The sequence below is a fragment of the Umbelopsis ramanniana genome (genome assembly GCF_025399195.1).
Source record: "Umbelopsis ramanniana AG unplaced genomic scaffold K450scaffold_27, whole genome shotgun sequence".
In the NCBI taxonomy this organism is placed as follows: domain Eukaryota; kingdom Fungi; phylum Mucoromycota; class Umbelopsidomycetes; order Umbelopsidales; family Umbelopsidaceae; genus Umbelopsis; species Umbelopsis ramanniana.
Window position 1 is genome coordinate 62554 of NW_026252113.1, and position 26172 is coordinate 88725.

General features: G+C 44.5%; 12 protein-coding genes across 12 annotated transcripts; 6 read left to right on the plus strand and 6 right to left on the minus strand.

Moving 5' to 3' along the window:
• The first annotated feature begins 174 nt into the window (after positions 1 to 174).
• Positions 175 to 1243, plus strand: K450DRAFT_209841 (uncharacterized protein). The gene is made up of 4 exons (XM_051584776.1): positions 175 to 590; positions 660 to 700; positions 774 to 814; positions 882 to 1243. Exons 1-4 carry the CDS (start codon positions 253 to 255, stop codon positions 1191 to 1193), a joined length of 732 nt encoding a protein of 243 aa, XP_051444651.1. The 5' UTR covers positions 175 to 252; the 3' UTR covers positions 1194 to 1243.
• Positions 1244 to 1345: 102 nt separating this feature from the next.
• K450DRAFT_240802 (uncharacterized protein) lies at positions 1346 to 2867 on the plus strand. Its single transcript, XM_051588993.1, has 3 exons — positions 1346 to 1672; positions 1841 to 2512; positions 2580 to 2867. The coding sequence occupies exons 1-3, from the start codon at positions 1616 to 1618 to the stop codon at positions 2796 to 2798; spliced, it is 948 nt and encodes a 315-aa protein (XP_051444652.1). The 5' UTR covers positions 1346 to 1615; the 3' UTR covers positions 2799 to 2867.
• Positions 2868 to 3038: 171 nt separating this feature from the next.
• Positions 3039 to 4314, plus strand: K450DRAFT_240805 (uncharacterized protein). The gene is made up of 3 exons (XM_051588994.1): positions 3039 to 3254; positions 3316 to 3590; positions 3665 to 4314. Exons 1-3 carry the CDS (start codon positions 3230 to 3232, stop codon positions 4130 to 4132), a joined length of 768 nt encoding a protein of 255 aa, XP_051444653.1. The 5' UTR covers positions 3039 to 3229; the 3' UTR covers positions 4133 to 4314.
• Positions 4315 to 4322: 8 nt separating this feature from the next.
• On the minus strand, positions 4323 to 6321 carry K450DRAFT_240810 (uncharacterized protein). The gene is made up of 7 exons (XM_051588995.1): positions 5962 to 6321; positions 5810 to 5889; positions 5498 to 5729; positions 5344 to 5428; positions 4976 to 5281; positions 4666 to 4899; positions 4323 to 4583 (listed from the first exon to the last, which is right to left on the minus strand). The coding sequence occupies exons 1-7, from the start codon at positions 6091 to 6093 to the stop codon at positions 4513 to 4515; spliced, it is 1140 nt and encodes a 379-aa protein (XP_051444654.1). The 5' UTR covers positions 6094 to 6321; the 3' UTR covers positions 4323 to 4512.
• Positions 6322 to 7563: 1242 nt separating this feature from the next.
• On the plus strand, positions 7564 to 9153 carry K450DRAFT_240826 (uncharacterized protein). The gene is made up of 2 exons (XM_051588996.1): positions 7564 to 8754; positions 8848 to 9153. Exons 1-2 carry the CDS (start codon positions 7589 to 7591, stop codon positions 9071 to 9073), a joined length of 1392 nt encoding a protein of 463 aa, XP_051444655.1. The 5' UTR covers positions 7564 to 7588; the 3' UTR covers positions 9074 to 9153.
• Positions 9154 to 9263: 110 nt separating this feature from the next.
• On the plus strand, positions 9264 to 9941 carry K450DRAFT_240828 (uncharacterized protein). The gene has a single exon (XM_051588997.1). The coding sequence runs from the start codon at positions 9348 to 9350 to the stop codon at positions 9726 to 9728; it is 381 nt and encodes a 126-aa protein (XP_051444656.1). The 5' UTR covers positions 9264 to 9347; the 3' UTR covers positions 9729 to 9941.
• On the minus strand, positions 9770 to 11869 carry K450DRAFT_240832 (uncharacterized protein). The gene is made up of 4 exons (XM_051588998.1): positions 11049 to 11869; positions 10756 to 10988; positions 10158 to 10670; positions 9770 to 10088 (listed from the first exon to the last, which is right to left on the minus strand). Exons 1-4 carry the CDS (start codon positions 11561 to 11563, stop codon positions 9811 to 9813), a joined length of 1539 nt encoding a protein of 512 aa, XP_051444657.1. The 5' UTR covers positions 11564 to 11869; the 3' UTR covers positions 9770 to 9810.
• Positions 11870 to 12853: 984 nt separating this feature from the next.
• K450DRAFT_240840 (uncharacterized protein) lies at positions 12854 to 15368 on the plus strand. Its single transcript, XM_051588999.1, has 8 exons — positions 12854 to 13021; positions 13100 to 13160; positions 13253 to 13417; positions 13489 to 13687; positions 13756 to 14404; positions 14471 to 14608; positions 14673 to 14853; positions 14926 to 15368. The coding sequence occupies exons 1-8, from the start codon at positions 12908 to 12910 to the stop codon at positions 15054 to 15056; spliced, it is 1638 nt and encodes a 545-aa protein (XP_051444658.1). The 5' UTR covers positions 12854 to 12907; the 3' UTR covers positions 15057 to 15368.
• A 57-nt stretch (positions 15369 to 15425) lies between these two features.
• Positions 15426 to 19027, minus strand: K450DRAFT_209851 (uncharacterized protein). The gene is made up of 3 exons (XM_051584777.1): positions 18714 to 19027; positions 17950 to 18564; positions 15426 to 17883 (listed from the first exon to the last, which is right to left on the minus strand). The coding sequence occupies exons 1-3, from the start codon at positions 18954 to 18956 to the stop codon at positions 15586 to 15588; spliced, it is 3156 nt and encodes a 1051-aa protein (XP_051444659.1). The 5' UTR covers positions 18957 to 19027; the 3' UTR covers positions 15426 to 15585.
• A 310-nt stretch (positions 19028 to 19337) lies between these two features.
• K450DRAFT_300088 (uncharacterized protein) lies at positions 19338 to 20486 on the minus strand (the record flags this gene model as incomplete). The annotated part of the gene is made up of 5 exons (XM_051593717.1): positions 20298 to 20486; positions 20103 to 20229; positions 19698 to 20033; positions 19519 to 19610; positions 19338 to 19447 (listed from the first exon to the last, which is right to left on the minus strand). Exons 1-5 carry the CDS (start codon positions 20374 to 20376, stop codon positions 19338 to 19340), a joined length of 744 nt encoding a protein of 247 aa, XP_051444660.1. The 5' UTR covers positions 20377 to 20486.
• A 23-nt stretch (positions 20487 to 20509) lies between these two features.
• K450DRAFT_240850 (uncharacterized protein) lies at positions 20510 to 22136 on the minus strand. Its single transcript, XM_051589000.1, has 6 exons — positions 21792 to 22136; positions 21690 to 21714; positions 21424 to 21620; positions 21221 to 21325; positions 21048 to 21155; positions 20510 to 20936 (listed from the first exon to the last, which is right to left on the minus strand). The coding sequence occupies exons 1-6, from the start codon at positions 22095 to 22097 to the stop codon at positions 20907 to 20909; spliced, it is 771 nt and encodes a 256-aa protein (XP_051444661.1). The 5' UTR covers positions 22098 to 22136; the 3' UTR covers positions 20510 to 20906.
• Positions 22137 to 22396: 260 nt separating this feature from the next.
• On the minus strand, positions 22397 to 25093 carry K450DRAFT_240856 (uncharacterized protein). Its single transcript, XM_051589001.1, has 4 exons — positions 24750 to 25093; positions 24037 to 24647; positions 22754 to 23966; positions 22397 to 22677 (listed from the first exon to the last, which is right to left on the minus strand). Exons 1-4 carry the CDS (start codon positions 24961 to 24963, stop codon positions 22523 to 22525), a joined length of 2193 nt encoding a protein of 730 aa, XP_051444662.1. The 5' UTR covers positions 24964 to 25093; the 3' UTR covers positions 22397 to 22522.
• Positions 25094 to 26172: the final 1079 nt, after the last annotated feature.

A 26172-nucleotide genomic window follows, 5' to 3' on the forward strand; every position in this document is an offset into this window, starting at 1 on the left:
ATTCTCAAACAGCTTTATTGTATCAAGACTTTGTAACAATTCCAATGAACGGCTTTTTTTTGAGTTATGTAGTCATTCTCCCAGAGATATTCAATTTCAACGTATTCAGTAAGTCAGGAGTGGGCTTCAAAAATCTGAAGTTGCTGACCAATGAACATATGGGCCAGCCTTTTCCCCACACTCACGCAAAATAAAAATATTTAAACAGTAAAGACCCAACCGAACCACTTTGTATTCCATACATCCCGCCTAATGTCATTCCCAGTCGCTATACCTTCGAAGGAGAAACACTTCATGACTCTCCATAAGGAGGGAGGGTTGTACATTCTGCACATGCACAATGCGGACAATAGATTCAATTCAGAATTCGTTGCCGCGTTGAACCAGGCCCTGTCGATTGTTGAGGGAGAGTACAACTCTGCTGAAGAGCTGCAGGCCACTGCACTCGTCACCATTGGAAACGACAAGATTTACTCCAATGGTCTCGACCTCATGCATGCTTTTGCCAATCCCGCCTTTATGGACGGCTATTTGGCCTTATTGAGGCGTCTTTTGACTTTCTGTATCCCCACTGTCGCTGCTCTCAACGGGTAGGTAGAGCAGAATTACTGAATGGGGTGAAATTTGAATTTGCTAAAATTGAAGTGTTTTGATGATAGACATGCGTTCGCTGGTGGTTGTATGATGGCATTTGCTCATGGTAAGCATCGTTGTATCACACGTGAAGGATGAGCCATTGGAAACTGATGGCATTGTCGTGTCTTATATGATAGATTATCGTGTTATGCGTTCCGACAGAGGATACATTTGTATGGTAAGCCCACAAATTCCCCCCTTTTCTTTTTGAACATTAGGATTAAAAGCTTAATTTCCCCATTTAGAATGAGGTGGATCTGCCTGCTCCTCTAGCACCAGGTATGGCGGCTATTCTTCGTGAAAAAATGACTCCTCATGTCTACCGCGATATGATTCTACAAGGTCACCGCTTTACGGCAAAGGAAGCGTTGGAAACCCACCTTGTGGACGAAATTGCTGAAGCTGACAAGGTGTTGCCTGCTGCCAAAGCCTTGGCTCTTAAGTGGGCTCCCAAGGCCAAAGCTGGCATTGTGTACAAACAGCTAAAGGATGAAATGTTCACTAATGTAGTAGCTAAATTATCGATACCCTACCATCGATTAGCACCCAGAATGTAAGAATAGAATTAAGAAAAAATATAGCGGCCATAAATTGTTTTTATTACCCTATGGCGCGATGCAGTGGTGAAATAACGCAAGGGCATTTGACCGTCACAGGGCGAAATTGTTACAGGTCCCCGCACCCACGGCTCACTTTATCCATGGTTGTACGTTGCAAATCCATGGTTCTACCCTCGCACTAAAGCCATGATCGATAAACTCAAATAGTCCACATCTTCACAGTATTCAATATCTATTTGCTTATCTATCCACTTTGCCAACTAGCTTTGGCTTGTCTTTCTGTTGTACACTTGATCCCAAGACGACAGATTGCGCAATAACAAATTAGCGTGGTAAAAGCAACCCCTAGCATTGCGCAATAAGTGGCATGGTGCGATCAATTGCCGTTTAGATTGGCTGACAGATCTCAAACACCAAGCATGGTTGCCATCATTTCAGTCAAAAATGGCGAGCAATATGGAAACACCCCCATTCAGGTAAGTTTTGACTTGATAGTGGTAGTCAGTCTTTGGTTTCCCAATTTTACCTCATTGACCATTTCCTCTTTGATTGCGCCATTACTTGCCGAAAAAATTCGTTGCAACCTTATCCTTCCCTCTTCTTATCTCTCTATTTCCCATTCCTTCTTCCCCCCAATGACACAGCCCGATACCCAAGCTATGCGAACTCTACCTCCCATAAGTTCATTAGCACATCAATCAGATTTGACCAATCGTCCCAAATCGATTCTGCCGGCCACTACCCCTCGAATCACGCCGATACTACCTCACATTGTCACTACGGCGACCACCACTTCCACATACCATCCTTCATCTCATGAACCTGTGATGAACTCTCTATCCTACTACCCTTTACATGTAACATCCACGCCCCACCTTCCAGATGGGTATGCATATGATCCCACCAAGTCGCCACCAAGCCATTTGGACGGAAAAGGCGGTCAGCTGACCTCTGAACAAGTATTGGCGGAAAAACGACGACGAAACGCAGGCGCATCGGCTCGGTTTCGTGATCGACGAAAGCAGCGTGAAAGAGATATGACTGATAAATGCCATCAATTAGAAGAACGAGTAAGAGAGCTCGAAATAGCCCTTTCGCGCGCTACTGGCCAAAGCGTAGAAGAGATTCAAGAGGGAGCTCGCAAGCCACTACATCAACGAAGACGAAGTAGTTCTGTGTATTCAGATGAATCGCAAGACAAAAGTGATAATTTCCAAACCCTCGGTGAGCGAGTTTCTGAACTGGAAAATTTAGTCGGGCGGTCCCGTCGAGAGAAAGATGCAAGTGTGAAACAGCTGCAAGAGCTTGAGAAAGAAGTGAGTGATCGATCCCCTTTGTTTTCCATGCCTGACTGTCAAAAACTCTAAACTCGGTTCTCTTCAGAACGCTTACCTTCGCTCACTGCTGACCCCAGCCACAGCTCCAATAGCAATGGCCCCCTCCACGCCGCCAATGTCAGTTTCATCGTCCCCTCCCACTAGCAGTCATAAAATCGTCCAACAACGCTCGACCATCGCTGTAGAAGAATCGTCGTCCATCGAAGCAAAGAGACGAAAATTCAGTCATGACGCTGCTGAGGATATCACTGTAGAATCGTCCTAAATAGCCCAGCCGTAGCTTCTTTGCTTTGAAATGTATATAATAAAAATTTACCCACATAAAACCAGAACACTTATGTCATTCTTGCAGTTTTGAGGCCATCATGACTCCCCCTTGTCGTTTTTCCTTTTCGAGCAAATGTCAATGAACGTGGCTCTCCTCCACTTTTGACAAAAACCGTGGTCGTTTTCTTCCTCCTTTTCTTCGGTCATGTACAACTTTTTCAAGGAGGATTCAGTTGGAAACGAAAACCTCATCATGCGCTGCTACTCACACAGGGTTAGGGTACATTGGATTGGTTGGTGTTAAATGCAGTCGACACAAGTTTGGAGCGGCGCCCTAACGGCTGAGGTTTGAAAAGGTGGGAAGTTTGGATCTGAAGAACGAGAGAATTTTTTTTCATCCTTCCCCGCCTTTTTTCTTCTCTACTCAACATGTTGCACTACGACACTGTACTTGGTACGATATGATCCATGAACACCCCACATGTAAACCGGTAGCTAACCCCTATCATCACTAGAACCCCAGCCAGTTGCCTCGCATACTGCTAAATCTGTTCACCATGTCATAACCGACGACATGCAAGAGATGTACATGTCGTCGGACGAAGAGACCACCACCACGTTTAGCACGGTTGCCGCTGGCGACTCTGCTAACATGGATCACGACATGGAAAGCCCCATGAGAGAAGAAAGTTATAAACAGTTTCAACATGCCATGGAAAGCGCCACCGATACACACGTTTCCACTTGCAAGAGCACGTATTTCTTCGATGGCGGCAAGCGCTTTATTTCTGTAAGTATCCCGCGGCATGTGCAACGCAACGTCCACCTTGCCATGTTAACCCTTGAACTTTTTTTTTTGTAAAGCTTCCAACCCTGGGTAACTCTAACATCAAGGCAGCTTCGTTGGTATCACGCATGTTTGAGCACTGGTTGGAAAATAAAATTTGCCACACAAGTCATACCGACCAAGAAGATCACGTCCCCATCTTAGAAGACAGTGTTGAACTGTGTTCAGAAGACATCATGAATACACTCAAACAAAAAGGCTCTGTTCGTGCCTTCAACGGCCTGTCTCATGTGTTGGTCAAAATTCGAGCTGGACACGCTTACTTTTATCACCAACTGGATGACGGTCAGCCCTTATTGTCACAAGACATGGAGGACTTTTTCCAGCAATTTCCTTTATTTGTTGAAGTGACCATCCACGTCAAAACCCTCGACACCAAGCGACTTTCTCCTCAACAACCTTGCAAAGTTCTCTTGTCTATGGAGAACATGGGTATCAACGCTACCAAGCCTTACAGATTGATGGAAGAAATTCATCTTTCATGATCTTGGTTAAAAAAAAAACCCAAAAATTGCCACCCATGCCGCTCTGGCATTTGATGATGAGCAAGCAACATTTTTTTTTTCCACCTTTCCATTCCCCGCCGCCCTGTTTTCTATTTCTCTCTATCCCTTTTTTCTTTCTTTTTGAAACAAGCAGAGATGCTTTCCAAAGGGAAAAAAAATTGCATACCCGTACGTACATTCTTCCCCTCAAATCAATGCCTTTCTAGATAGTATCCCTTCAAATCCTTTTAGTATTTCTAAGTTTGTGTGTTCTGTTCTCCATCCGAGAATGGTTGTAAATAAAATCACTCTTTCACCCTAATGTTGTTGGCTATTATGGAAGGATTTCAATGAACTGGTATCTATGTACAGGGGTAGGTTCAATCGCTGTTGTCTGAATCAGTATAGTCGACGGAAACAAGGGATATTGCGGAGGAACTTGATTCAGGCACTGTCCAAACCATATATTAATAAGAAAAAAGGTTCCGGTTAGCGCACGGTGATTGGCATAGGAGAACCGGACCAATACGAACCTTCTTTGGACTGCTGCTTCACAACTACGATGTCAGCCAAGGTATCTTGCTTGGACAACTGTCCAAAGGAAATAGTGCTTTGTAGAAATGGGTCGACTTTTCGTCGAGTCTGAGTGACCAATCGACTGGCCAGATCATCTTTCGCGCAGCCTTTGGTGTCCCGGCGCCGCTTGCTAAACAATGGGCTCACTTCTGCATCCTTTTTTCTCTTCTCTGCAGAAGCAATGACGGGATCTGCGAGAGACAAAAAAAATATAAACGACGTCAGAGACATGAAACCATTTCACTTTCTCATCCCCCCATCATGTACCTTCAAATTCGGTGAGCTTGGCTTTGATCTCATCATCGGGATGCTCGTCCACAAGATCAATGTGAAGTGACATCTTGTCCTTCAATTTATCGGCTTTCTCCACATTGGCTTTTTCAATCTTCTTTTGTTCTCTGAACTTCCGTCGTAATTGCTGCGACAGGGTATAGGGATCACTCCACTGAGCGTCATTTAGTCGCTGAAGCTGGGTGAGAACGGGCACAGTTTCAGCTGCCTTCCGTTGATCCTGTACTCCATGTTCCAATTTGAAAAATGCGTCATTTTCCAACTTTTCCAAGGTCGCTTCATCTGGTATCGAGGGTTAGTCCCGCTATGTTCCAGGCCATGCAACCATCGAGCAATGAATTTACCTTTCAGCCGGATCACTTCGGAGTCCTCCGGCTCCCATTCCTCTACTTTTTGCCGCGCTCCGCTCACGACATCGTATTTCGTTTCCTAGAAATTCCGTTTGACTGAGTTGGTAAAAAAAAAAGTCGGAACTTCCTACCACATGGCGACATTTACCTTTGGGTTGGTATGAATTTCGATCCAGTTATCGCACAAGTGACATTTCATTCGAAATTGCCATATCGGCGTTGAGAAGTAATTCCCAATCTTTTTCTTCTCCGCATTGTAGCGTACGCCTAGAAGGAAGGAACATTCAGCAAGGCCGCAAACGCGCGCTATGTCTGTGGACTTACCCATGCCAATATGATTGTCGCATCCTTCGCACCAGATATTGAAAGGAAGTTCAAACCTGAAATGAACAAACCCAAGCCAGGTGTTAGTACAGCCGAACATCACACGAGATATCGCCTGGATCAAATCAAATCTTACCGAACCACCAAGATCCCTTGGTCTATCTTGCGTGCCCGATCTCCAAGGGGATGTTTGCCTACGAATGTATTGACGGAGCCCTAGCATGATGGAGTTGCAACAAAAAAATGAGACCAAAGCTCGAGTACTTGACTGACCCGCCTACAACATACCTTTTCAGGCGTCCAGTCTGGAGGATAGTACTTGTTGAATGGCTGCATGTCGTGCGCAGCTTCAATGGGTGTTACCAGGAGACGAGCTTGTGGCAGGACTGCGAATGTGTTTTTTTTTCCACGCACGCACATTCAGTTCCAGCCCTACTACCCACCTAGCAAATCGAAATATCTAAAACCAATGCCACCGCACGTCGTTGTCAGATCGATCGCTCCTATTCTCATCGAACGATCCCCCCACGGCTTCATGGTCTACGCACGGAACCACCCAAAAAGAACCATCATGTGGAGCGTCTGGTGCGACTGCAGCACAAAAAGCTGCTCAGTGCATCGCTTGTTCACGTGCACTACGGGCCGATTACAACCCTGCGCTTTTGCGATGGTGGCAATTAAGGTTGCCCATTTTTTCGCAATAAGATATTACAAGAATTGGATTTCTAACGCAAGGCATTTTCACTTGAAGTATAGACATCGATCATTCCCCTCTCAAAAAAAAATAACACTCCATGACCTTTATGATAAGCTTGTAAATGTTTACTACTGTGCAGTTGAGTCACCACCTCGGGATGAGTCAAATCCCCTCTTCAGCTTAATCCACTTTCCCGACCTGCCCACTCATATTCACCCTCACCGAATTAAGCGAAGTGGTCCGCAACGGAGAAACTGTTTGAGCGAAGCTGGCTACATTGTATATCCGCTGAAGTCGAATGATGCATATTTGTAAATATTGGATAAGAAAGTCGAGACTGCTGGAAAGCGAAGAGACCACGTTGAGATCCATGGGCATTGCCTGACATTTGCTTACGTATCCTTGCCGGCATTGGTGGCAAAGCAAAAAAAAAAAATATGCGAGTGATACGATGAGGTGTCCCAACCTTTTCACAACGGGCCAATTGAATGTCACTGGTTTCAAGGATAAACTTCTTCCGCGACCCAATTTGTCAGGTCGGAGTCAGTAAGTGAATTTGTCTACGTAGGCCGTTTGTCATCCGCCTCCTTGTGAATGACACATAAGCGGGGACGATCACAGATCAGACAAATCATAGTAAAACCAAGATATTTGTTTAAATAAAATTGAACAACCATGATAAAACAGAACACAATGAATAGAAGTGTTTAATAAAAATCAAACTTGTATGTTCACTTCTTCATGGTCGGCGCACTTCGGCGATCCACTGGAAAGAAAAATCATTAATGGATAATTAGTTTGTTTGCAGGGACAGCTAGAAAAGCGATCAGAAACCTTGTAACAAATCAAATCGTAGACTGCGGTTGCAGCGATCGGAGGGTGGGTGCATAGCCACCTTTTTTATGACTTGTTCATGGTTATATCTTAAAGCCGTTAATATCCTGTTGGGTATTGCTTAGCAATACGGGCTGCGAAGTGCAAGTACCCGTTCATGTCCAGGCGGGGGTTTATGGCGCTTCGGGAAACGTGGATGGAGGGTGGATAAACCTCGGCCACGAATTCTCAGAAATTTTTAGCCGAGATTTCTTGGAGAGAGGGCAGCGATTACACAATCCCCCCACCCAACCAACCTGACACCCAAAAAATTGATATATAATCCATCACTGTTCCCAACCTCCTTTTCTTACTTTTCCCTTTTTAACCTATCTTTCTCCAACCATGAATCGATTGGACAATTATTCATTAAATTTACGACATGGCCCTTCCATCAAAGCCATGCTCAATGACGGTCAGATCAACCATTACCACTCTTCAGACGAGCAATTAGATCACCATCATTATCATAATACAACACCCCCAACGCTAATGCCATCACCACCTGAATTACTCCATGATAGTGGAGAAGACGAATCAGATGACGATATGATCCAGGATCATGTTAGCCCGTTACCTTATCTTGTTTCCAATTTCCAACGTCATCAAAGCAGCAGTTCGCCAGTATCAGTATTAAGGCAGCGAGAGTCCTCCATTAGATCAGACTCTAAACCTTCAGTGTCATTTGATGATACCACCAAGGCTGCCCAAGAATTCGGCGCACATCACCAGAGACATTTCACCACCGCGCGGCAGAACCGTTTGTCCGCTCACCGAAGCAAATTTTCATCTTCACCAGAAGAAGACTCTCAGATCAATCGTAGAAAATCGATACCTCATCGATCGCCTGCCGCGATCCAAGATGCTTTACAGGCCACTGCTTTGGATCAAAGTATTGTGTTCCAACTCAATGTATCGGGCGATTTATTTGATCATCAAGAATGGATCGACAAAGATAACATTGGATGCAAGCCAGAAGTGATTTGTGGTGAATCGCTCTTGACCGCACTGCAATCAAGAGTGACTTCAGCGAGACATGAGCGATCTAGTATGAAACCTAAGCAAACTTCACCTAGACGTCATATCGTAGCTCATAAGATCAATATTCCCCGTTCCCCTAAATCGCTTAAGCGAAGAAAGAGTCCTGAAGCCGTCAGCCCTTCCGAATTGGCCAACGCTTTCACAGACATGACGGTGTATACACCTCATAGTGATGAAAAACACCACCATCGACGAGCACATGCCATTGATTATAGAGCTCAATTGGATAATGATGATGAAGACGAGGATGAAACCCTCAAGTCTCCCATTAGCTCGGAGGAGGTCGCCGACAAATCTGCATCTCCTTCCACCACCTCCCATCGCAGCAAGTCAAAGGGTCCATGCCAAGCTTGCCAAGAAGTTTCCGATGGATGCATGCGTAAAGGGTTCAACTGGCCCTTCGAAGCCAGCCTCATCTACTATGACAAGGGCAAGCCTTTCGTCTACCTGTGCAATAAATGCGGACTCCGGTATGTACCGATTTTTTTTTTTTTTGGATCTAATGATATTAATAATACATCAGCACATACTGACTAAACAAAAAAAAAATTAATTTCATCCAGCTATAACAAGAGTAACGGTTGCGTATGTAGGAATTGCCGATGGGTGTTCTGTAAAGAAGAAAAACGCAAGGCTCTCCAGCATATCGAAAAGATGCGTGCATCTCGGCCTGATGGTCAGATCGATATGGATGAATTCATCGAAGGCTTCGTCTGCAGTCCAAAGTACTGGACGTGCGGGCAGAAATGGCGTGTCAGCTGGGTCCTGAATGCCAATGCCAATGAATAAGCGATACCAACGACTGACTAATTATCCACCAGCGTTTTTTCCTTTCTTACCTCTTGTACATAGACTTTTTTTTTTTTTTTATGATTCTTACACTTCATCGTACTTCACCATTCCCCCCCATCTCTATCTCTGAATAATTTTCTCTTTTTCACTTGTCATTTAATTCTTTCTTCTGTCTTCCTTTTGTCCTGTCTTCTACCGAAGCAAGGACTGTATCATAATTTTGTAAACCTCTGTTTCAATACAGTAACAACATACTCATTTTTTCCACTCGATGTTTACCTCGTATCACCTTGTTGCTATTGTCCTTATTTGGAGTTTTATCTTGGCGGACCGAATGCATGAAGATGCTACAGTGTTGACGCTTTTCGTCTCAGGGCAATCCAACTTGCTGGATGCTCATGAAACGATCTTCGTCATGGTACTTTATGGTTTGTGTGATCTATGTTTCGAATGGTTTCAAATCTCGTGGAAAAATGGGGGATGCCATATATGGCATACTCCCAGGCCCCCCAATGTGAGACCCGCCTCATACAAACTACAGTATGCGTATAGACACGTATCAGGTGCCGGTATGATTACTTACTGTTCACAGTATAGATTTATTTTTTTTATGACGTGTCCTCTCGAGACACAAGCTTTGATCTTTTTATAACACAATAGCCGTTCTTCATTACACAGCGGTTATATATATATTATGCTAATGTAACGAAGGTTCAAATGATCCTTTCCGTCGATTATTTGCCGTCCGCAGTTGGATCAAGGGGACCATTAACAGGGACCTGTTCACCCATGAACTGAGCGGTATCGAATCCGTTTTCTTCCAAATATTTCTTAAAATCAATATCTTCTTGTTCCAGCGAATCGGGCCCAATATTGGGGATGCAAAAGAAGGCAATGATTCCAGCTAAAATAGCGATGCCACTTCCTAATAAGAACGGGCCTTGGTTTCCCGCACGTTCTATCAATGGTTGAAACGCAAGCGTTCCTACCGTTGCGCCGACCTTACCGACGGCTGAATGAGATCGAAAGCAGTTAGTAACAATGAAACCCCCACAGCAGCCATGGGTTGCTTCTTCTTTACCTGCTGAAATGCCATAACAGGTTCCTCTGACCGAGGTGGGCCAGATTTCTGCGCTAACAAGACCAATGGTGTCGCCGGGACCTAATTCTCCCATCATCAGGAAGAGACCATACATTACCACAAACATAGGGAAGCAGTTCTTGACCAGCAAGTTAAGGCAGCCACCCATGATGAGACCAATAATGCCTTGAGCAATGAATCCAAGCGACATGGTTTTTCTTCTTCCTATCCGATCCACAAGCAAAGCCCCAGCCACGGCTCCAGGTAAATAAAACGCATAAAGTAGTGTATTCCATCCAGCGGTTTGAATCAGGGGGCTGCCAGGAGCGACGACGACATCGAGGATAGTGGTAGAGAACACGCCACTTGGATATGAGATAAAATCATACACAAACCAAAGACCTCCAGTGGTAAGAAGACGTCTCCAATAGCGCTTGAAGATGAGCCAGTACGGCACTTTGCGTTTAATGTGAGATTTTCGATATCTCGCAGGATCCGCCATACGAAGTCGGACTTTTTCCAACAACCAAGGAGAAAAAAAACAACGGTTAACCAGGCGGACATTTAAACATGTTCTCACATAAATTTCCAAACTCACAATAGAGAACACTAAGAGGTGGAATGACTCCAAGGCCTAAGCACAGTCTCCACACAGGTTCCAGATGACTCTCTCCAAAGATGGCCAATAGAATGATGGGCACCAACGCTGAAATAACATAGCCCAGATCAATGACAAAGTTCGTCACCATGATGAACAGAAAACCACGTCGTCCAGGCAGAACTTCGTCAGCACTTTCACCGGCTGCAACACTTGAGCATGGATATTCTCCTCTACATTTATAACCCATTAGTCTGACTATCCGCGGTTCAATAATGATTGTGAACACTTACCCTACACCAACGCCCATAATGCCTCTGGAGACAACCAACATCCATAGTAGTCCTTGTGGAGTGGTGCCACTACTAGCAGCACACATAGCGGCACCAATGATCACCAGTAACGTTGTCGAGACCAGACCGATTTTACGACCAATTCGATCGCAAATGACGCCAAAGCCAAGTTGACCAATGACAGCCCCCACGAACATAGAGTAGGAGATACGAGATGCAACGGTGGCATTGAATATATCGGTTCCGTAGATCAGTTTCAGTGGGACCTGGACAAATGAGATGATACCAGACTGATAGCCGTCGGAAAAGAGAGCCGCACCAGAGAAGATGGTAGTGAAGTAAGCAGCTCTTTTAGATTTGGCAGTGAAGTACACTGGAGACGACGTGGATTGGTGGTCTGAGCTGACGTCTTCCTCTTGTACTTGATGCGACAGGTTGCCCTTTGTATCCTGGCTGGTAGACCTACGATGCCCTGCTGTCTCAACATGATAGGTGGAGCTGGTGCTTGAATCCATTGAAGATGAATGGAGTTCACCTGCTTTGGAGAAAGGAAAGGCGAATTAAAGAGAAGAGAGGAAAGAAAAGTAAAGGCAGTTCAAAAAATGATCATTGTATATAAGGTGTGCCTTTCCAAATTGAGAATTCACATGCCCCTTCCTGCTTATGGTCATTTGAGACCATGCTACTTTGGCTTCACCACTTCATTGTTGAAAAGAAGTTCTCCTTTTCACTTCTTCTATCGAATCCTTTCGATTCTGTTGTTACTGCCATATAGGAGGCAAACCAGTGTTAGCTCCTATACGGACCGCCTCCTGGTAGCTTGAATCGCTGCTCGGAAATATGCTAGGTCTACAACGGTTTGAATACAGGCAGAAGTTTTGTGCTCCCCGCTTTTGAGCGAGCGACCGCATCTACGTATTTGATTCTTTTCGAGTAAGAATTTATTTTTCGAGTTAGTCCCACCGCTTGTTTCTGCAACAAAATATATTATGTATTTGCCTATAGCTCCCCCAATTAAACTTACTTGGGTCCGATACGACAATGGCTATGATGTGTTAAGCATGTCAACAACAAACAAATGCAAGTAGCTTGAATGAATTTCTGTAGAAAAAAAGAGACTTCATGTCTTATATTAAAATAAAAACTGTCTCTGTAGGGTGCCAGTCTTCACAGGGTGGCATACACTGCCGTTGATGGACAGGTAATCTGTGATAATGTAAAAAAAAAAAAAATTGAACTGTTACAAGTAATGCAGACGATTTTTTCTTACTCTTTAAATCAGATCTTTTATGATGCTGTTGATTCGATTGGAGTAGTGTTGGCTACCGTTTTGATAAGGTTGCCACCGCTAGATTATGCTATGCAATGCATATGGTTTCATATTTAGCGGTAAAGTACAGTATATGATCTCGTCTATAAAGCAAACGAAGTCTATTTAAAAACGGATGAAGGGTATCTGTCTATAACTCTGATAGGATATGGCAATGGAAGGTTGAATTTACTAATGTGTAAACATGGATCAGCGTTGGTGGTGCCTAGCTGAGTATTCGGCTATCTAAAATTTTTGATACGCTGATGTGAGTGCTTTGTGGTAGAAATATAGCAATTTGTCTATGAAATAAGTAAATTGGGGATGGTAATAAGAGACCCTCAATGTGTATATGAATGAGTGAATAGGTAAAGTTCGAGAGAAGCAGCGGTTATAAAGAGCTGCACCCATCAGCGATAAAGTGATTTGAACATTATCCACGTGACTTTGTCGATTTGCCACAATTTTTTCCAAATGGCCTGACTGGCTGTCATGACAAACGCGTAGTTGTACTTTTGGGCCAATCGTCACTTCAAACGCTTTTTCACAAATGTCCATCGATCCCAATTCAGCTGTGTACGCCACCGATGAATACGGCAGACCTTTCATCATTGTCAGAGAGAGCCAGAGGAAGTCGAGATTGAGCGGCATTGATGCTATCCGCGTATGTTCCTGTGTCCGATGCAAGTTTTCATCTTGTTCTCGATCAAACGTCTAATCTACCCATCCCTTCTACCTGCAGTCCCACATCCTCGCTGCCAAGACCGTTTCCAACATCATCAAAACTTCCCTTGGACCAAGAGGTAAGTTACTGGCGATCATCTCGTTCTTACTGTCTTACTCAGCCCCTAGACTAACTATTTCTCTCGGGATATTTCGTTGATCTTCATCTCAGGTCTTGACAAGATCTTGATTTCTCCAGATGGCGACATCACAGTCACCAACGACGGTGCTACTATCTTGGATCAGATGGCGGTTGAACATCAGATCGCCAAATTGCTAGTTCAGCTGTCAAAATCTCAAGACGATGAGATCGGTGATGGTACTACTGGTGTAGTTGGTAAGTCCCTGCGGCTGCTGTCTTTGTGTAGAGGACCATTCAATAACCCAGAGGATTTCCTTTTTCTGTAGTTCTCGCCGGTGCTTTGCTTGAACAGTGCGAAGAGTTGTTGGACCGCGGTATCCATCCCATCCGTATTGCCGACGGTTTCGAACGTGCTTGCGCCGTTGCTGTTGAACATCTCGACAGCATCTCCGATACCATTGAATTTTCAAAAGAGAATGTTGAGAACTTGTACAAAACGGCACGAACCAGTTTGGGCAGCAAGATGTAAGTTGACACCCTGTCATACTATGACTCGTGTTTCCCTCCCCAACTCACATCTTTTCTTTTCTTAGCGTCTCCAAGTGCCACGATCAATTTGCCAACATTGCCGTTGACGCTGTCTTGTCAGTTGCCGATTTGGAACGCAAGGACGTTGACTTTGAGTTGATCAAGGTTGATGGAAAGGTTGGCGGCTCTTTGGTCGACACTGCCCTGGTTCAAGGTGTTGTCATCGACAAGGATATGTCCCATCCCCAGATGCCTCGCGAGATCCAAGATGCCAAGATTGCTATTCTCACATGTCCCTTCGAGCCACCGAAGCCCAAGACCAAGCATAAGCTTGATATCACATCCGTCGAAGAGTACAAGAAATTACAAGAATACGAACGCGCCAAGTTCCAAGAAATGATCAAGCAGGTCAAGGACACTGGAGCCACTCTTGTTATTTGCCAATGGGGTTTCGATGACGAGGCTAACCACTTGTTGTTGCAAAATGAACTCCCTGCTGTTCGATGGGTTGGAGGTCCCGAAATCGAATTGATTGCCATTGCCACCAACGGTAGAATCGTTCCCCGTTTCGAGGATCTTACCCCCCAGAAGCTCGGTAAGGCTGGTCTTGTGAGAGAATTGTCCTTTGGTACTACCAAGGACAGAATGTTGGTCATTGAGCAGTGCGCCAACTCTAGAGCCGTTACTGTCTTTGTCCGAGGTGGTAACAAGATGGTAAGTTTAGGTGATGGGATTCCTATGTTTAAAATCGATGGCTGCTAACTCCTCATCCTTTCCTAGATCATTGATGAAGCCAAGCGTTCTCTTCACGATGCTATCTGCGCCGTCAGAAACCTTGTCCGTGATAACCGTGTTGTCTATGGTGGAGGTGCTGCTGAAATCAGCTGCTCTCTTGCCGTTTCCAAAGCTGCTGACGAGGTAAGGACACGTCCAAAGGAAAATGAAACCCGTTGGACTGAACTAACTTTTTCAATCTATTCAGGTCTCCACTATTGAACAATATGCTATGCGTGGTTTCGCAGATGCTCTTGATGCTACCCCTCTTGCTCTTTCTGAGAACTCTGGTCTATCCCCCATTGAGACCCTGGCTGAAGTCAAGGCCCAACAAGCCACCACTGGAAACTCTCGACTTGGTATTGACTGCTTGTATGTCGGTTCAAATGGTAAGTGCTTGCTTGATGGATGTCGTGTATGCAGGATGGAAAGGGACATGTATGCTAAACTGTCTGGTATAGATATGAAGGAACAGCATGTGTATGATCCTCTTATTTCTAAGCGCCAGCAATTCTTGCTCGCCACTCAACTGGTCAAGATGATTCTCAAGATTGATGACTGTATCGTTTCTGGAGCACCTGATGCAGAGTAAGAGAGAGACCCCCCACAAAAAGGAATGGGCTCCCCGTTGTTTGTACAGTCAAGCCAAGCCTTTAAAATCAAAAACTTAGTATAACAATCGCACCCTCAACCCCTTTGACCTCCAAAGAAGATTCCCTTCTTTTGAAACAAACCAAACCAAAAAAAAAAAAAACCTCTTTATACATTCGAATGAAACCCCCAAAAAGAAAGTACAGACTTTTGCTATCCTTAGACGCTCACTTCTTTACATATAAAAAAAAATGTCAGATTCAGTCTGATCTTTACCAATACGCCTTTTGAGAATTTTCCTGTGATTGCCCGCCCGCCCCATGAAGGAGACAAGGACCTTTCTACACTCATTTCAAAACATCTGGCTTCCCTTTTTTTTTTCTCTTATACTTTAATATTCGACATAGCTTAGGTGAGCTTATACTATCAAGCGGAAATAGGAAGAAGAAGAAAAAATTCACAATGGGGAAAAATCATAAACACAAGACATTATTATAGGTTGGGGGAAAGGCAATATTTTTTTAAGCAGATTAGGCTTGAGCGTCGGCAGGGTATTCAGTGGTATTGTTTGTTACTTTTTCAGTGGTAGAAACAGGTGAAGAACAACGGACGGTGTTCTCAAGATCTTCTTCAGCAACTGGCAGATCAGTGCTGGGCCTTGTGGATCCGAATGCGTTCCACATCCTAGCATACATGCTGGAGCGTTTGTTATTGCTCTGGCTGGAGACGCCCGATGCATTCGACATGATGCTATCGGTGGACTGGCGGCTGCTCTCCATCCAAGATGCAGAGCTACCACGTCGATCCAGGGCTGGGGTATTGGTGCTCGACCTAGCTGCAAGCATGGAGAGAGATGCTACAGAACTGTGTCTAGAAGGTCTATACGATGATTGCATAGAGGGTCGAGGCGAAGTCAACGGGGTATTGGAAGTCTCGTACTCCACAAGCTTAAGTTTGGCTTCTGCCAAAAGTTTCTCCAACTCGCGGCATCGAAGATCACTTTCAACATACTTGTCTTGGTAATCGGTGGAGTCAAGGTTTACACCGCCACTGAACAGTTGAACGGTGTGTCTTCGGTTAAGTTCTTTAGGCCGGAGGTTGTTGTCAGACTTCTTGGGGGCATGGGTACGGTTGAAGGCTTCAAAGACATCTTCCGAGAAGGTTCGTCGAGCAGCAATGGCTTGTTCTTTTTCAGCTTCCAGTTTCTTCATGCGGTTGGTACATTCTTCCAGCTCCCGAGCCAAAGATAACTTTTCAAATTGTAATTCAGAAGCCATCTTCTTGTTGGCTTTGGTTTGCTGTCTCATGGCATCGTTTTCACGATACAGTTCATCATGCATGCCGAAGAGCTGATCACGTTCTTGACGCAAACCGTCAGCTTCGTTCTTCACTACGCCATACTTCTCAGACAAACTGTTGTAAGATGCTTCCAATAGCTTGAGTCGGGTCTTGAGTTCTTCGTTATGGTGGCACAGTCTTTCATATTTTTGGCCCATTTCAAAATTAGCCAGCTTGAAATTGACCAATTCTTGGGTCAACGTCTTACGCTCATTTTCGTACTCGCGATCACTGTCCTCCACCGTGGTGGTGGCATTGGTATCGTATTCGCTATCTTCAGCAGGGTGATGACTACCATTGAGGGAAGAGACCAGAGAGGAGGATGAACGGCTGGATGAAAGGCGTTGCTCATCTTCATTGGGTTTGGCAGTAGAGACCGTCAATGCTCCAGCCACCAAGGAGCCAAAATCACCCGTCAATTTAAGACTTTCCACAAAGCTAACAAAATGGTTATCTTGTTCCATGATATCCAACGCCCGAACTTGTTGCTCGTGTCTATCGTCCGAATCAAGTGACTTGGGAGAAAGTCCAAGTCCGTATAGATCCGTCTGATTTCCAGAGGACATGTCAGTATGGTTGGAGAGTCTAGCCTTGAATTTTTTAAGTTCTCGTTCCAAGTCTGTATTGCGTTTGATGAGGGTTTCTCGCTCGGCATGAGCATCCATTTCTCTCATCTTGGCAGCCATTAACTGTTCATTGTTCTCCAGCTGATCCTTTTGCAGTTGCGATAAAACAGTGACCAGATCTTCGATCTGTTGATGAAGAACGGCGGTGGAAGGGCTATGGCGTGAGCTGGCTTGAACTGGCTCTTCCGTGGTAGGAGTCATAACCGTCTCGTTGCTGGTAGGTTTGGTTTCGGACGAAGGTGTATTGCTACCCCAGTTGAACCAACCTGATTCCCGCTTGTTGCGCTTGCTATTGGATCTTCCAAGACCTCCTCCAAATCGAATGGCAAATACTTGTTCGGTTCGCTTCTTCTCATCTCCGATTTCCTTCTCATGCAACGCTGCAATGTCGTCCATCTTTTGCTTCGTGATCAAGCTGCTCAACTCCATAGCATCATGAATGACCTGTTCAGGATCGCTTCCATATGCCTCTTCATAGAGTCTTTTCGAACAGAGTAAATCCATCAATTGCTCAAAATCATCCAAAGCCAGAATTTTTTCTTCGTTCTTCCTCAACAGTGCTATGGCGATACGCATGATGGTTTCAACTGCACCTTCAGCAAACACCACATCATAGATACGAAGTACAAGTGAGATTGGGAAGCAATACGCGAACAGTGTTAAATACCACTGGGATGCATACATGGCAGGATGGATGGCATGCTCTGACAAATGATTGGCAATTTTTGGGCAGGTTTGAGAGAGCAACGTTTGAAGTTGATGGAGACGCAAGTGAAGACCTTCCATGTTGAGGGTGAACATGGTACGCATATCGTAAGTTTCCATGAGGCGAACAAATACGCAAAAAGCTTGCTTTTCAGGCATCTACAAAGAGGGGGAATAAGTTTAGATGGGAGTCTTGTCAAATGTAGAAAATGAGGTGTAACGTACATTCATTAAAAGTGGACCCACTACAAAGGCAAGACCTTGGCAGTAACCAACATGGGCATCATACATGCTATATGCCTTCAAGATTCGTCCCATGGCTTGTTGGCCACTTCCTCCATCCAGCTTGAACATATCGACGTTAGGGAAGGTGCGAGCTAAATCGCGATTAATGATCCTTTCATATCTCGACTTCTCGGCGTCATCCGCGGAAAGTTGTTCATACAGCGATTCTAAGTTGGTGGCGGATGATTGGGACATGGTTTGCCACACCAAGCCTCTCAGCGGTTGTGGAACACCAGCACGAATTTTGGCAGATAAAAGGTGGGGTAATTTTCCTGCGACTTTCGGAAAATCGTCGATCAGGCAACCCCAAAAGTCCCAGTCGATGGTAGGATCTTGTTCTTGCTGCTGGGTGTCAAAATTCATTTTGAGGGGGCTGCTAGGATAACCAGCGGCACCACTGTCGGGTTGGTTGGGTATAAGTGAATCAGAGACTAAGTTGTGCAAGGTATCAAAGTGGGCTTTCAGTTGATTGGATTCAATGCAAACTGACTTTGGATCATTATCCAATAATGCGTTTTGACGTTCAAGTCGTGCCAAAAGAAAGTCCGTGGATTCCTATTGGGACAACAAAAGGGATGGTCAGGGACCGATTATGCAAAGTGATTGTGGCCTTTCAGGGAACCCCTCACCCACCCACAGCGATTGTATCCAAAGGTGGGATCACACTGTAATTTGGGCGGGCGGGCACCATAGCTTGTACATACCTGAGGTGGCAATTGTGCGTTTTGCTCAGCAAGACGATTCAAAAGATCAAGGTTGATAGTGTCGTTCGGTGAGGATGGACCTTGTTTCATATTAGCATATAGCTTCAATTTTTGAGGTGGTAAGCGTCGTCTTTGAGCCAGAGTATCCGGGGAGACATGACCAGATGGTTCAGATGTGGTGGATTCGAGTTGATCAAGCGTGGACACTGGCTCAGCCAAACACACCGTTCCTTCATCTGACATGATGACAATGATTAAACCCTATTAGTGAAAGTCTCAGTAGAGTTATGAAAAATATAAAAAATAAAAAAATTGGATGGCAGCTGTTTTAGAGCCTGCATCCACTTTGTAAGGAGAAAAACGTGGACTTGTCCTACATTCATATCACATCGCACAGAAAGCTGAGTTTTGATACAACCCACACTCGCTCGCTCCATGATGCCTCTCTACATGTTGGCACCCCATACCAATGCTCTTTGCTATCTGCTTCTATATTGACCAAAAAAAAAGATCCCGTCTGAACGTATCCTGGGTGTTTTCTCTCCTCCTCTGCCCCTATAGCCAGGAGACTTGCACCCAAAATTTCACGCTGTTTTTTAAAAAATGTACATTTTTATTTCAGGATTAGGATGACGCAGAGTAATGTTCGATCACGTTCCGGCTGAGCCTTGAACCTTTTCTAACGGCAATTTTGATACCTTGCTTGGCAAAGGCAATAGATAGTGGGGTGGATTCTGAAGGACAGTCAGTCGGTGAGTTAGCAATAGGGAAAAATCATCTGAGAAGAATGAAAGAAAGACAGTACCACGCATCCCGGGGAAATGTTTAGGGGAATAGACTGTAAATGGATTGGAACGCACTTGGCATTTAATACGCGTACTCATGGTGGAAGGTTCACTACAGGGAGAGCGAGATTTTAGCACTTCAAGTTGAAGTATCACGTGATCTGATATACCGGCGTTTAGGGACCCGTTTTTGACTTACCCATCACTCAAGTCAATCAAGGCAAAGTTGAGCGTGAATCGTCCTTCGGTACGAACAGAAATATCAGGGAATATGAAAAAAACACCAGGCTTATTGTCAGTGTCCAGCAGCTGGCAAGCATTGGCAATGCTCGATCCTGTCAAATTGCGAAGCGGAGTCGGTTCATGAAGGGGTCGAACAGTCATGACCGAACTATATCCTGAAGAAGACGATGAGCCCGCCGCATGTAAGGCTTCAGGAAGCCGGGATGGATTATAAACGAGACTACAGGAAGTCATACCGTCTTCAGAGTATAAATCGCACTGTACAACCATGAATAATATATCGGTAGCATCGCTAGTGAAATAAAAATGCACAGTCAGTTCTAATTTGCTGGCACCCAAATTATCGGTAGTCTGGACTTACACAACAGGCTCCCAGTGATTTTCGCTGACCTGCCTAGATACCTGCAATATAGGTGGTGGATCTACAGGTCGCCTATCCTTTTGTCCAAATCCAGCTGAACGCACTCGATCTGGATGCTGTACAATGACTGCAAATTAAACCATTAGCTTTAGAGCTCCACCTTCCTCGGTGGCAATTGGTGTGGTGTTGGCTTACCAAGGCGATATACTCTATCGCTGTGCTTCTTTTCACCCAAGGGTGTAGATATCGTCTCTGGTGGTTCATCATTGCTCATTGTATTAAAGTGATGGTAAAACAAGCGCGTTGGCGGATTATATGCTACACGGTTGTAAACAATAAGCGCTAAAAAAGCTCATGGATTTAGATGAAAATTAGACCAGAGTGTGGAAAGGAAAGAGAAAAGTCGATAGAAGAAGCTTAAAAAAATTCTTTTATAAAAAAGATTTCTGCCCATCGAACCATTTGCTTCGATGGAGACTAATTTAGTCTAGCGACAAGTCTAATTGAATTTTAGCAATCGGGGTAGGAAGATTTTCCCGATCTACCAGCTTATATTTTTTATTTTTTCCATGCTAGATTATTAGTTACTCGAGCCGAGCTTATTTCCACAATGAAGCATAAATTCTTCGACTTCCTTCAAAAGAATTACGGCTGTGCATCGTCACAACATTGTCAATTAAAATGACATCGCCCGTCTTCCATTCGAATGAGCAGCAAAGCTCATTCATGATATCGAGGCATCGCCTTAAGATCACGGGGTCAAGTGGACTACCGTCACCGTAGACCACAGCTTTGGTGGCATCGTTACGAGAATCTTGCCATCCCGTGAACGCTCTAAAATGGGTTACTGTTAGTGTTTCATAATACAGCGAAGAGGGAATAGTCCAGAAAAAAAAAAAAAAAGCCTCAAATAACATACGCGACAATGGAATTAAACCATGAGACCTTTCCTGTACGCTCGTCTAACTTAGTAGCTGACAAGATGGGAGAAGTGGTCTTGAGAGAACCATCAGGTAGCCATTCGAGGGTCATGCCGAGTTCCTCAGCTTGTCGCTTTTTTTCACTTGCAATCAGTACCGAATCCTGTTTCATGTCAAGTCGCTTTGCAACCCACTTACCTCCGCTTCCTTTGCGTCGGTGGTCATAAAGGTAGACTGCCATCCACGTCCGATTGCACTAGTGGCGTCGTCTTCAACAGGTAAGACACGAATGTATTTCACGCCCTAGAGGAGAACGCATTGTTGGTAAATAACAAGGTTTGGCCGGAAGCCTTTCTTTCCTTGTGGCAGCATTCGCTTGGTTCACACGTCAGAATGCATACCTTTTTACCAATTTCCTCCATAAAATCAGGGAACTCTCGGCTAATTTGTTCGTAAATGAGGTTGGACAAACAAATAGGCGTCTCTCCACCCTTATCTGCAGGTTTGTCACAATAAAACATGATGTGCAAAGGGTGGTTTTTGGACTGAGCCAACTCATGATGGTAAGGGATCAATTGGTCCGCAGGTGATTCATTGGCTAAAAAATCAAACAGCGTTTCAGAAACTCATTGGGCGTGCTAATGTTTTTTGCAGCGTGGGTTCTTACCAGTGAACACGGATCCTGTAATAACCTATTAAAGTGTGATAGACAAATGTACATTTAGACTTAAAAAGAGGAAAGTAGGTGTGTGTGAGAATATAGACTAACCGTTCTCGGTGCAGCTCCTCCAATGTAAGGAAATTCTTCAAGACCGACAGCTTTTCCAATGGCGTCGAAATGTTCAGCGGTGGAAATGGGGAAATCTCGAAGCAAAATAGCGCCATGTACTTTGGCAAGTTCGAGTAGTTTGGCTTTGTTTGTATCAACCCAAGCGACGGCTTCCTCTATCGTCGAGAGCTTGGACTCAGCTTCCGGGGTGAAAACCAATGGGAAGGTCACCGTACCTTCATTGGGGACGTCAAGTTGGCGTTGAAATTCAAAATTAGCAGCACGAGCAGGTGTAAGGACCTCCATGATAAGTCAAATAGTACAGAAGGTGAAAGGAACCAGGGTAAAAAGAATGGCGAAGGATCACGCAATTTTTACCATATGCGAGTGCGAGCGGATCATCAATCCGCGCCCGAAATACTGGACAATAAGCTTTACGAATAACCGAAAGCCGGAATCCGTCTCTTCACCAGATTTAGATACTTTTATCAAGGTGTGAGAAGTAAACAAGATGGGCTGGCCGATGTGGAAGCACACCCTACTGTTGTCTTTGTTCTTTCCTCCCCTCTTCCCGTCATCATTCACTTGCAAAAGATACTGTTGTATTCCGAGCATCGTGGGGTGTAACTGAGCATGTGTGCATTTTCTTTTTTAATTCATTTGGTCTGAATGGCATATACGAATTGGCATATCTACAATTACAATTGGGTAATTCAATCTACATCACTATTTTAAAACTTGTTATGGATGCTGCGGCTCTCCTTAAGTTCACGAACGCCCTCAAGAACAGTGTCCAAGGGAATGGTTTGACCCTTGGCCTTGCTACCGACGTCATCACGGTTGCGAACGTTAATAGATCTGGTAGATTCTTCCTCGGCACCAACAACTACATTGGGCAAAAGGGTTTAGTAAGACAGTCGTCGGAGATGGGTCGGAGTGATCGAGAAGATTTGGTTACTTACCGAAAATGAAGTTGTACTGAGCCAACTCAGCGTTACGAATCTTCTTGTTCAACGTATTGTCCGACAAATCGGCATCAGCGTAAATACGCAAAGCAGTCAATTTGTCGACAATTTCTTGAGCATAGCCATTGAAGGCAGCAGCGACAGGAACCAAGCAGATTTGACGAGGAGAAAGCCAGAAGGGGAACTTTCCACCAAAGTGTTCAATCAAAATGGCCATCATACGTTCGACAGAGCCGAGAATAGCACGATGGATAATAACGGGGCGAGCAAAAGCACCATCACCACCTTCCTGGTTACCGTGGTCGGTACGGAACTGAAGTTGGAAACGTTCTGGCAATTGGAAATCCAATTGAATAGTAGCGCACTGGTGCTTGCGGTTCAAGGCATCGGAGATGACAATGTCGACCTTGGGACCATAGAACGCACCATCACCAGGGTTGAGTTCCCATTCTACATTGTTGGACTGGCAGAATTTGTTCAAAGACTTCTCCAACATAGCTTCGGCATTGTTCCAGACGCTAAGCTCACCAAGGTAGCTTTCAGGACGAGTGGACAACTTGAGATGGAATTGGAACCCGAAGATACCGTACACATGCTTTAAGAAGTCAAAGCAGCCATCCATTTCATTTTCAATTTGTGCGGGCATACAGAAGATATGAGCATCATCCTGTTGGAAACGACGAACACGAGTCAAACCTGACAAGGCACCGGAGAACTCGTTACGGTGAAGAACACCGAAATCAGCAAAACGCAAGGGAAGTTCACGGTAACTGCGCTCACGATGGCCAAAGATGAGACAGTGACCAGGGCAGTTCATAGGCTTAAGACCGAATTCTTCCTTCTCAACCTCAAGGCAGAACATGTTCTCCTTGTACTTGGCAGCGTGGCCAGAAGTATTCCACAACTTCATGTTGTACATGTTGGGACTCATGACTTCAGTGAAACCACGGTGGTGGTATTCCTCCTTCATCAAATCCATCAAGGTGTTGTAGATACGGGCACCGTGGGGAAGCATGAAAGCTGATCCAGGAGACAATTCGTGGAAGAAGAACAGCTCTTGTTCCTTGCCGATCTTACGATGATCACGCTTAGCTGCTTCTTCAATGAACTTCTTGTATTCAGTCATCTGCTTCTTGTCAGGGAAAGAGATACCGTAGATGCGTTGCAAAGAGTCGTTCTTAGCATCACCCAAGAAGTAGGATGCAGAGTTCTGATAGGTAATACAATCTGTTAAGACAAGGTCTTCTATAATCGCAAACATGTTCAAACGTTTTCATTACCTTGGTAACACTGAAAGCCTTGATTCTGCCAGTGTGAGGAACGTGAGGACCAACACACAAATCAATAAGAGGACCACATCGGTAAACAGTGGTAGAGGTACCATCCTGGATCTTGTCTTTGATGATATGTTGCTTGTAAGGGTTGTGCTTGAACATTTCAAGAAGGTTCTCTTTGGAGACGATAAGACGCTCGAAAGGCTGCTTTTCCTTGATAGCTGAGTTGGCAAGAGCCTCGATGGAGGGGTAATCTTGTTGCGTAACGGCACGATCCTTCAAACCCATTTCGTAGTAGAAACCGTCTTCCAACGGTGGACCGATGCAAAGATGGCCGCCATAATGTCTCTCGCAAGATTCTCCGAGAACGTGAGCACTAGAGTGCCAGAAGACACGCTTACCCTCTTCATTTTCAAAGTCAAGCAATTCAAGTTGGCAGGATTCTTCGAGAGGACGGTTCAAATCCCAAAGGTTACCGTTGACCTTGGCAATCACAATACGGTCACCAAGAGACTTGGCAATGGACAATGCGACGCTCATGGGAGTGGTTTCCCAGGAGGTACCTTCCTTGGTGTTACCGTCAGGCAAGGTGACAGTGATGGGTTCGCGTGGTTTGTCTATGGAGAGAAATGTAGAGTCAGCGACAAGGAAAGCGTAAGTGGGTTTACCACAGATCACATGTATCACTTCCATGAGTAAAAAGAAATACTTTTACATACTCTTGATATCTTCATCATACTCTGCCTTCAGGCGCTCAAACATTTCAATACGATGATCAAAGTATTCGGGCTTGGGAGTGAATTCCAGAGGGTAAGATGGGCCATCACCAGCGGGGGCTTTGGCCTTCTTGGGCTTCTTTTCTCCTTTGCTGGAAGGCTTTTCTTGGTTAACGTTGAGATTTTGCATCTTTTGTTCCACTTCGGCGGTAGACATGTTCAGTGACAGCAAACCAAACGACGATAGGTGTAAAGAATCTTGAAAACTGAAAGCTGTCACTTTTTAATTCGATGGACCTGGCTAAGCCACCGGACTGGCACATTCTGACTCAGTCTTTGCAACATCCACCCTTTATAGCATATGGTCTTGGTATGAACGCTGAGCTGTCATGATACTTCATAACTACTTAATTTTGGTAGAAAAAGTGACTTAAAATTGATATATGAAGGTGCAGTTTGCTTGTAGTGACACCTCAAAGATTTCCTATGAATACTCAACATTTTAACACACGCAAATAAAAGGTGCATCTTTTTGTTTAATGAATCATAACTGCACTCGATAATGCATATGAAATACAGAATATTGAAATGGCAAATGAAATAATATAGCACATGACATATGAAAGCAAAGAGGCTATGTAACAATTATGACTCGTACTCCTCGGTTAGTAGGAACCGGTGCGAATTTCAACGTTTTTATATAGTAAGTGCAATTTATTCAATCAATTCTTGTTGTTCTTCTTTTTAGAGAATGCCTGGGTTCAGCTCACTACTTGCTTCATACGATTCTTCATCGTAACTTTAAAGGTAAATTGGTCCAAATTATCAGTATTTGCGAGACACAGTAACTCATCGTGGGTGCGCAAGAGACTTATTTATTTCCATTGAAAGTAGCACCTCGATCCTATCTTATTGTGCGGCTTTAGTTCATCTTTATATACAACTATGTACGTCTTTGCATCTTCGTCTTGCAACTTATAAGCTTGACTCGTATGGCAGAAGTTATGTCTTATATTGTTCGCCTCTTCGCTCCATGAAATTTTATCGTTTGATATATGCAAGTACTTTCCAGTCTTGGTGTTACTAATACGTATAAATTTGGGATCTTCTTCATGATATACATGTACTTCATCTGCTGCATATTCATCATCGACCACACGTAGAATACCATCCTTTGTTTTGAGATAATTCTTCTTCAAATGAATGCTTTCAAAATATAACTTCATTTTTCACAGTGCCTCTAGAGTAGCGAGAAATTTCTTGAGTGCTCGGTGAGCAAAAGGAGTTTTTGTGAGTTGTGAAAGAGAAGAGATTGAACATTTTATGCCAAACATTTTTTAAAAACTAAAGGATTTGTGCAACACGCACCCATACAGCTGATACGTATTCGCTGCGCGCAGTGAGCTGTTACAGATGCCCAGAGATT

What these genes read in the sequence shown, in the direction of transcription:
- K450DRAFT_240826 (XM_051588996.1), top strand. Translation starts at nt 7,589, where the DNA reads ATGAATCGATTGGACAATTATTCATTAAATTTACGACATGGCCCTTCC. An exon ending in TGCAATAAATGCGGACTCCG is followed by an intron (nt 8,755 to 8,847) that starts GTATGTACCGAT and finishes AATTTCATCCAG; the next exon opens with CTATAACAAGAGTAACGGTT.
- K450DRAFT_240850 (XM_051589000.1), bottom strand. Translation starts at nt 22,097, where the DNA reads ATGGAGGTCCTTACACCTGCTCGTGCTGCTAATTTTGAATTTCAACGC. An exon ending in GAGGAGCTGCACCGAGAACG is followed by an intron (nt 21,715 to 21,791) that starts GTTAGTCTATAT and finishes ACACTTTAATAG; the next exon opens with GTTATTACAGGATCCGTGTT. An exon ending in TAGACGAGCGTACAGGAAAG is followed by an intron (nt 20,937 to 21,047) that starts GTCTCATGGTTT and finishes AACCCATTTTAG; the next exon opens with AGCGTTCACGGGATGGCAAG.
- K450DRAFT_209841 (XM_051584776.1), top strand. Translation starts at nt 253, where the DNA reads ATGTCATTCCCAGTCGCTATACCTTCGAAGGAGAAACACTTCATGACT. An exon ending in TATGATGGCATTTGCTCATG is followed by an intron (nt 701 to 773) that starts GTAAGCATCGTT and finishes CTTATATGATAG; the next exon opens with ATTATCGTGTTATGCGTTCC. An exon ending in ACAGAGGATACATTTGTATG is followed by an intron (nt 815 to 881) that starts GTAAGCCCACAA and finishes TTCCCCATTTAG; the next exon opens with AATGAGGTGGATCTGCCTGC.
- K450DRAFT_240840 (XM_051588999.1), top strand. Translation starts at nt 12,908, where the DNA reads ATGTCCATCGATCCCAATTCAGCTGTGTACGCCACCGATGAATACGGC. An exon ending in ACCAGTTTGGGCAGCAAGAT is followed by an intron (nt 13,688 to 13,755) that starts GTAAGTTGACAC and finishes TTCTTTTCTTAG; the next exon opens with CGTCTCCAAGTGCCACGATC. An exon ending in TCCGAGGTGGTAACAAGATG is followed by an intron (nt 14,405 to 14,470) that starts GTAAGTTTAGGT and finishes ATCCTTTCCTAG; the next exon opens with ATCATTGATGAAGCCAAGCG.
- K450DRAFT_240805 (XM_051588994.1), top strand. Translation starts at nt 3,230, where the DNA reads ATGTTGCACTACGACACTGTACTTG. An exon ending in GCACTACGACACTGTACTTG is followed by an intron (nt 3,255 to 3,315) that starts GTACGATATGAT and finishes TATCATCACTAG; the next exon opens with AACCCCAGCCAGTTGCCTCG. An exon ending in GCGGCAAGCGCTTTATTTCT is followed by an intron (nt 3,591 to 3,664) that starts GTAAGTATCCCG and finishes TTTTTTGTAAAG; the next exon opens with CTTCCAACCCTGGGTAACTC.
- K450DRAFT_240802 (XM_051588993.1), top strand. Translation starts at nt 1,616, where the DNA reads ATGGTTGCCATCATTTCAGTCAAAAATGGCGAGCAATATGGAAACACC. An exon ending in ATGGAAACACCCCCATTCAG is followed by an intron (nt 1,673 to 1,840) that starts GTAAGTTTTGAC and finishes CCAATGACACAG; the next exon opens with CCCGATACCCAAGCTATGCG. An exon ending in TGCAAGAGCTTGAGAAAGAA is followed by an intron (nt 2,513 to 2,579) that starts GTGAGTGATCGA and finishes GGTTCTCTTCAG; the next exon opens with AACGCTTACCTTCGCTCACT.
- K450DRAFT_209851 (XM_051584777.1), bottom strand. Translation starts at nt 18,956, where the DNA reads ATGTCAGATGAAGGAACGGTGTGTTTGGCTGAGCCAGTGTCCACGCTT. An exon ending in ACGCACAATTGCCACCTCAG is followed by an intron (nt 18,565 to 18,713) that starts GTATGTACAAGC and finishes TTGTCCCAATAG; the next exon opens with GAATCCACGGACTTTCTTTT. An exon ending in TGGGTCCACTTTTAATGAAT is followed by an intron (nt 17,884 to 17,949) that starts GTACGTTACACC and finishes CCCTCTTTGTAG; the next exon opens with ATGCCTGAAAAGCAAGCTTT.
- K450DRAFT_240856 (XM_051589001.1), bottom strand. Translation starts at nt 24,963, where the DNA reads ATGTCTACCGCCGAAGTGGAACAAAAGATGCAAAATCTCAACGTTAAC. An exon ending in GTATGATGAAGATATCAAGA is followed by an intron (nt 24,648 to 24,749) that starts GTATGTAAAAGT and finishes TTCTCTCCATAG; the next exon opens with ACAAACCACGCGAACCCATC. An exon ending in AGGCTTTCAGTGTTACCAAG is followed by an intron (nt 23,967 to 24,036) that starts GTAATGAAAACG and finishes ATTACCTATCAG; the next exon opens with AACTCTGCATCCTACTTCTT.
- K450DRAFT_240832 (XM_051588998.1), bottom strand. Translation starts at nt 11,563, where the DNA reads ATGGATTCAAGCACCAGCTCCACCTATCATGTTGAGACAGCAGGGCAT. An exon ending in ATTATGGGCGTTGGTGTAGG is followed by an intron (nt 10,989 to 11,048) that starts GTAAGTGTTCAC and finishes TTATAAATGTAG; the next exon opens with AGGAGAATATCCATGCTCAA. An exon ending in ACCTCTTAGTGTTCTCTATT is followed by an intron (nt 10,671 to 10,755) that starts GTGAGTTTGGAA and finishes TGTTGGAAAAAG; the next exon opens with TCCGACTTCGTATGGCGGAT.
- K450DRAFT_240828 (XM_051588997.1), top strand. Translation starts at nt 9,348, where the DNA reads ATGTTTACCTCGTATCACCTTGTTGCTATTGTCCTTATTTGGAGTTTT.
- K450DRAFT_240810 (XM_051588995.1), bottom strand. Translation starts at nt 6,093, where the DNA reads ATGTGCGTGCGTGGAAAAAAAAACACATTCGCAGTCCTGCCACAAGCT. An exon ending in AAATTCATACCAACCCAAAG is followed by an intron (nt 5,429 to 5,497) that starts GTAAATGTCGCC and finishes CGGAATTTCTAG; the next exon opens with GAAACGAAATACGATGTCGT. An exon ending in CGAAGTGATCCGGCTGAAAG is followed by an intron (nt 5,282 to 5,343) that starts GTAAATTCATTG and finishes CCTCGATACCAG; the next exon opens with ATGAAGCGACCTTGGAAAAG.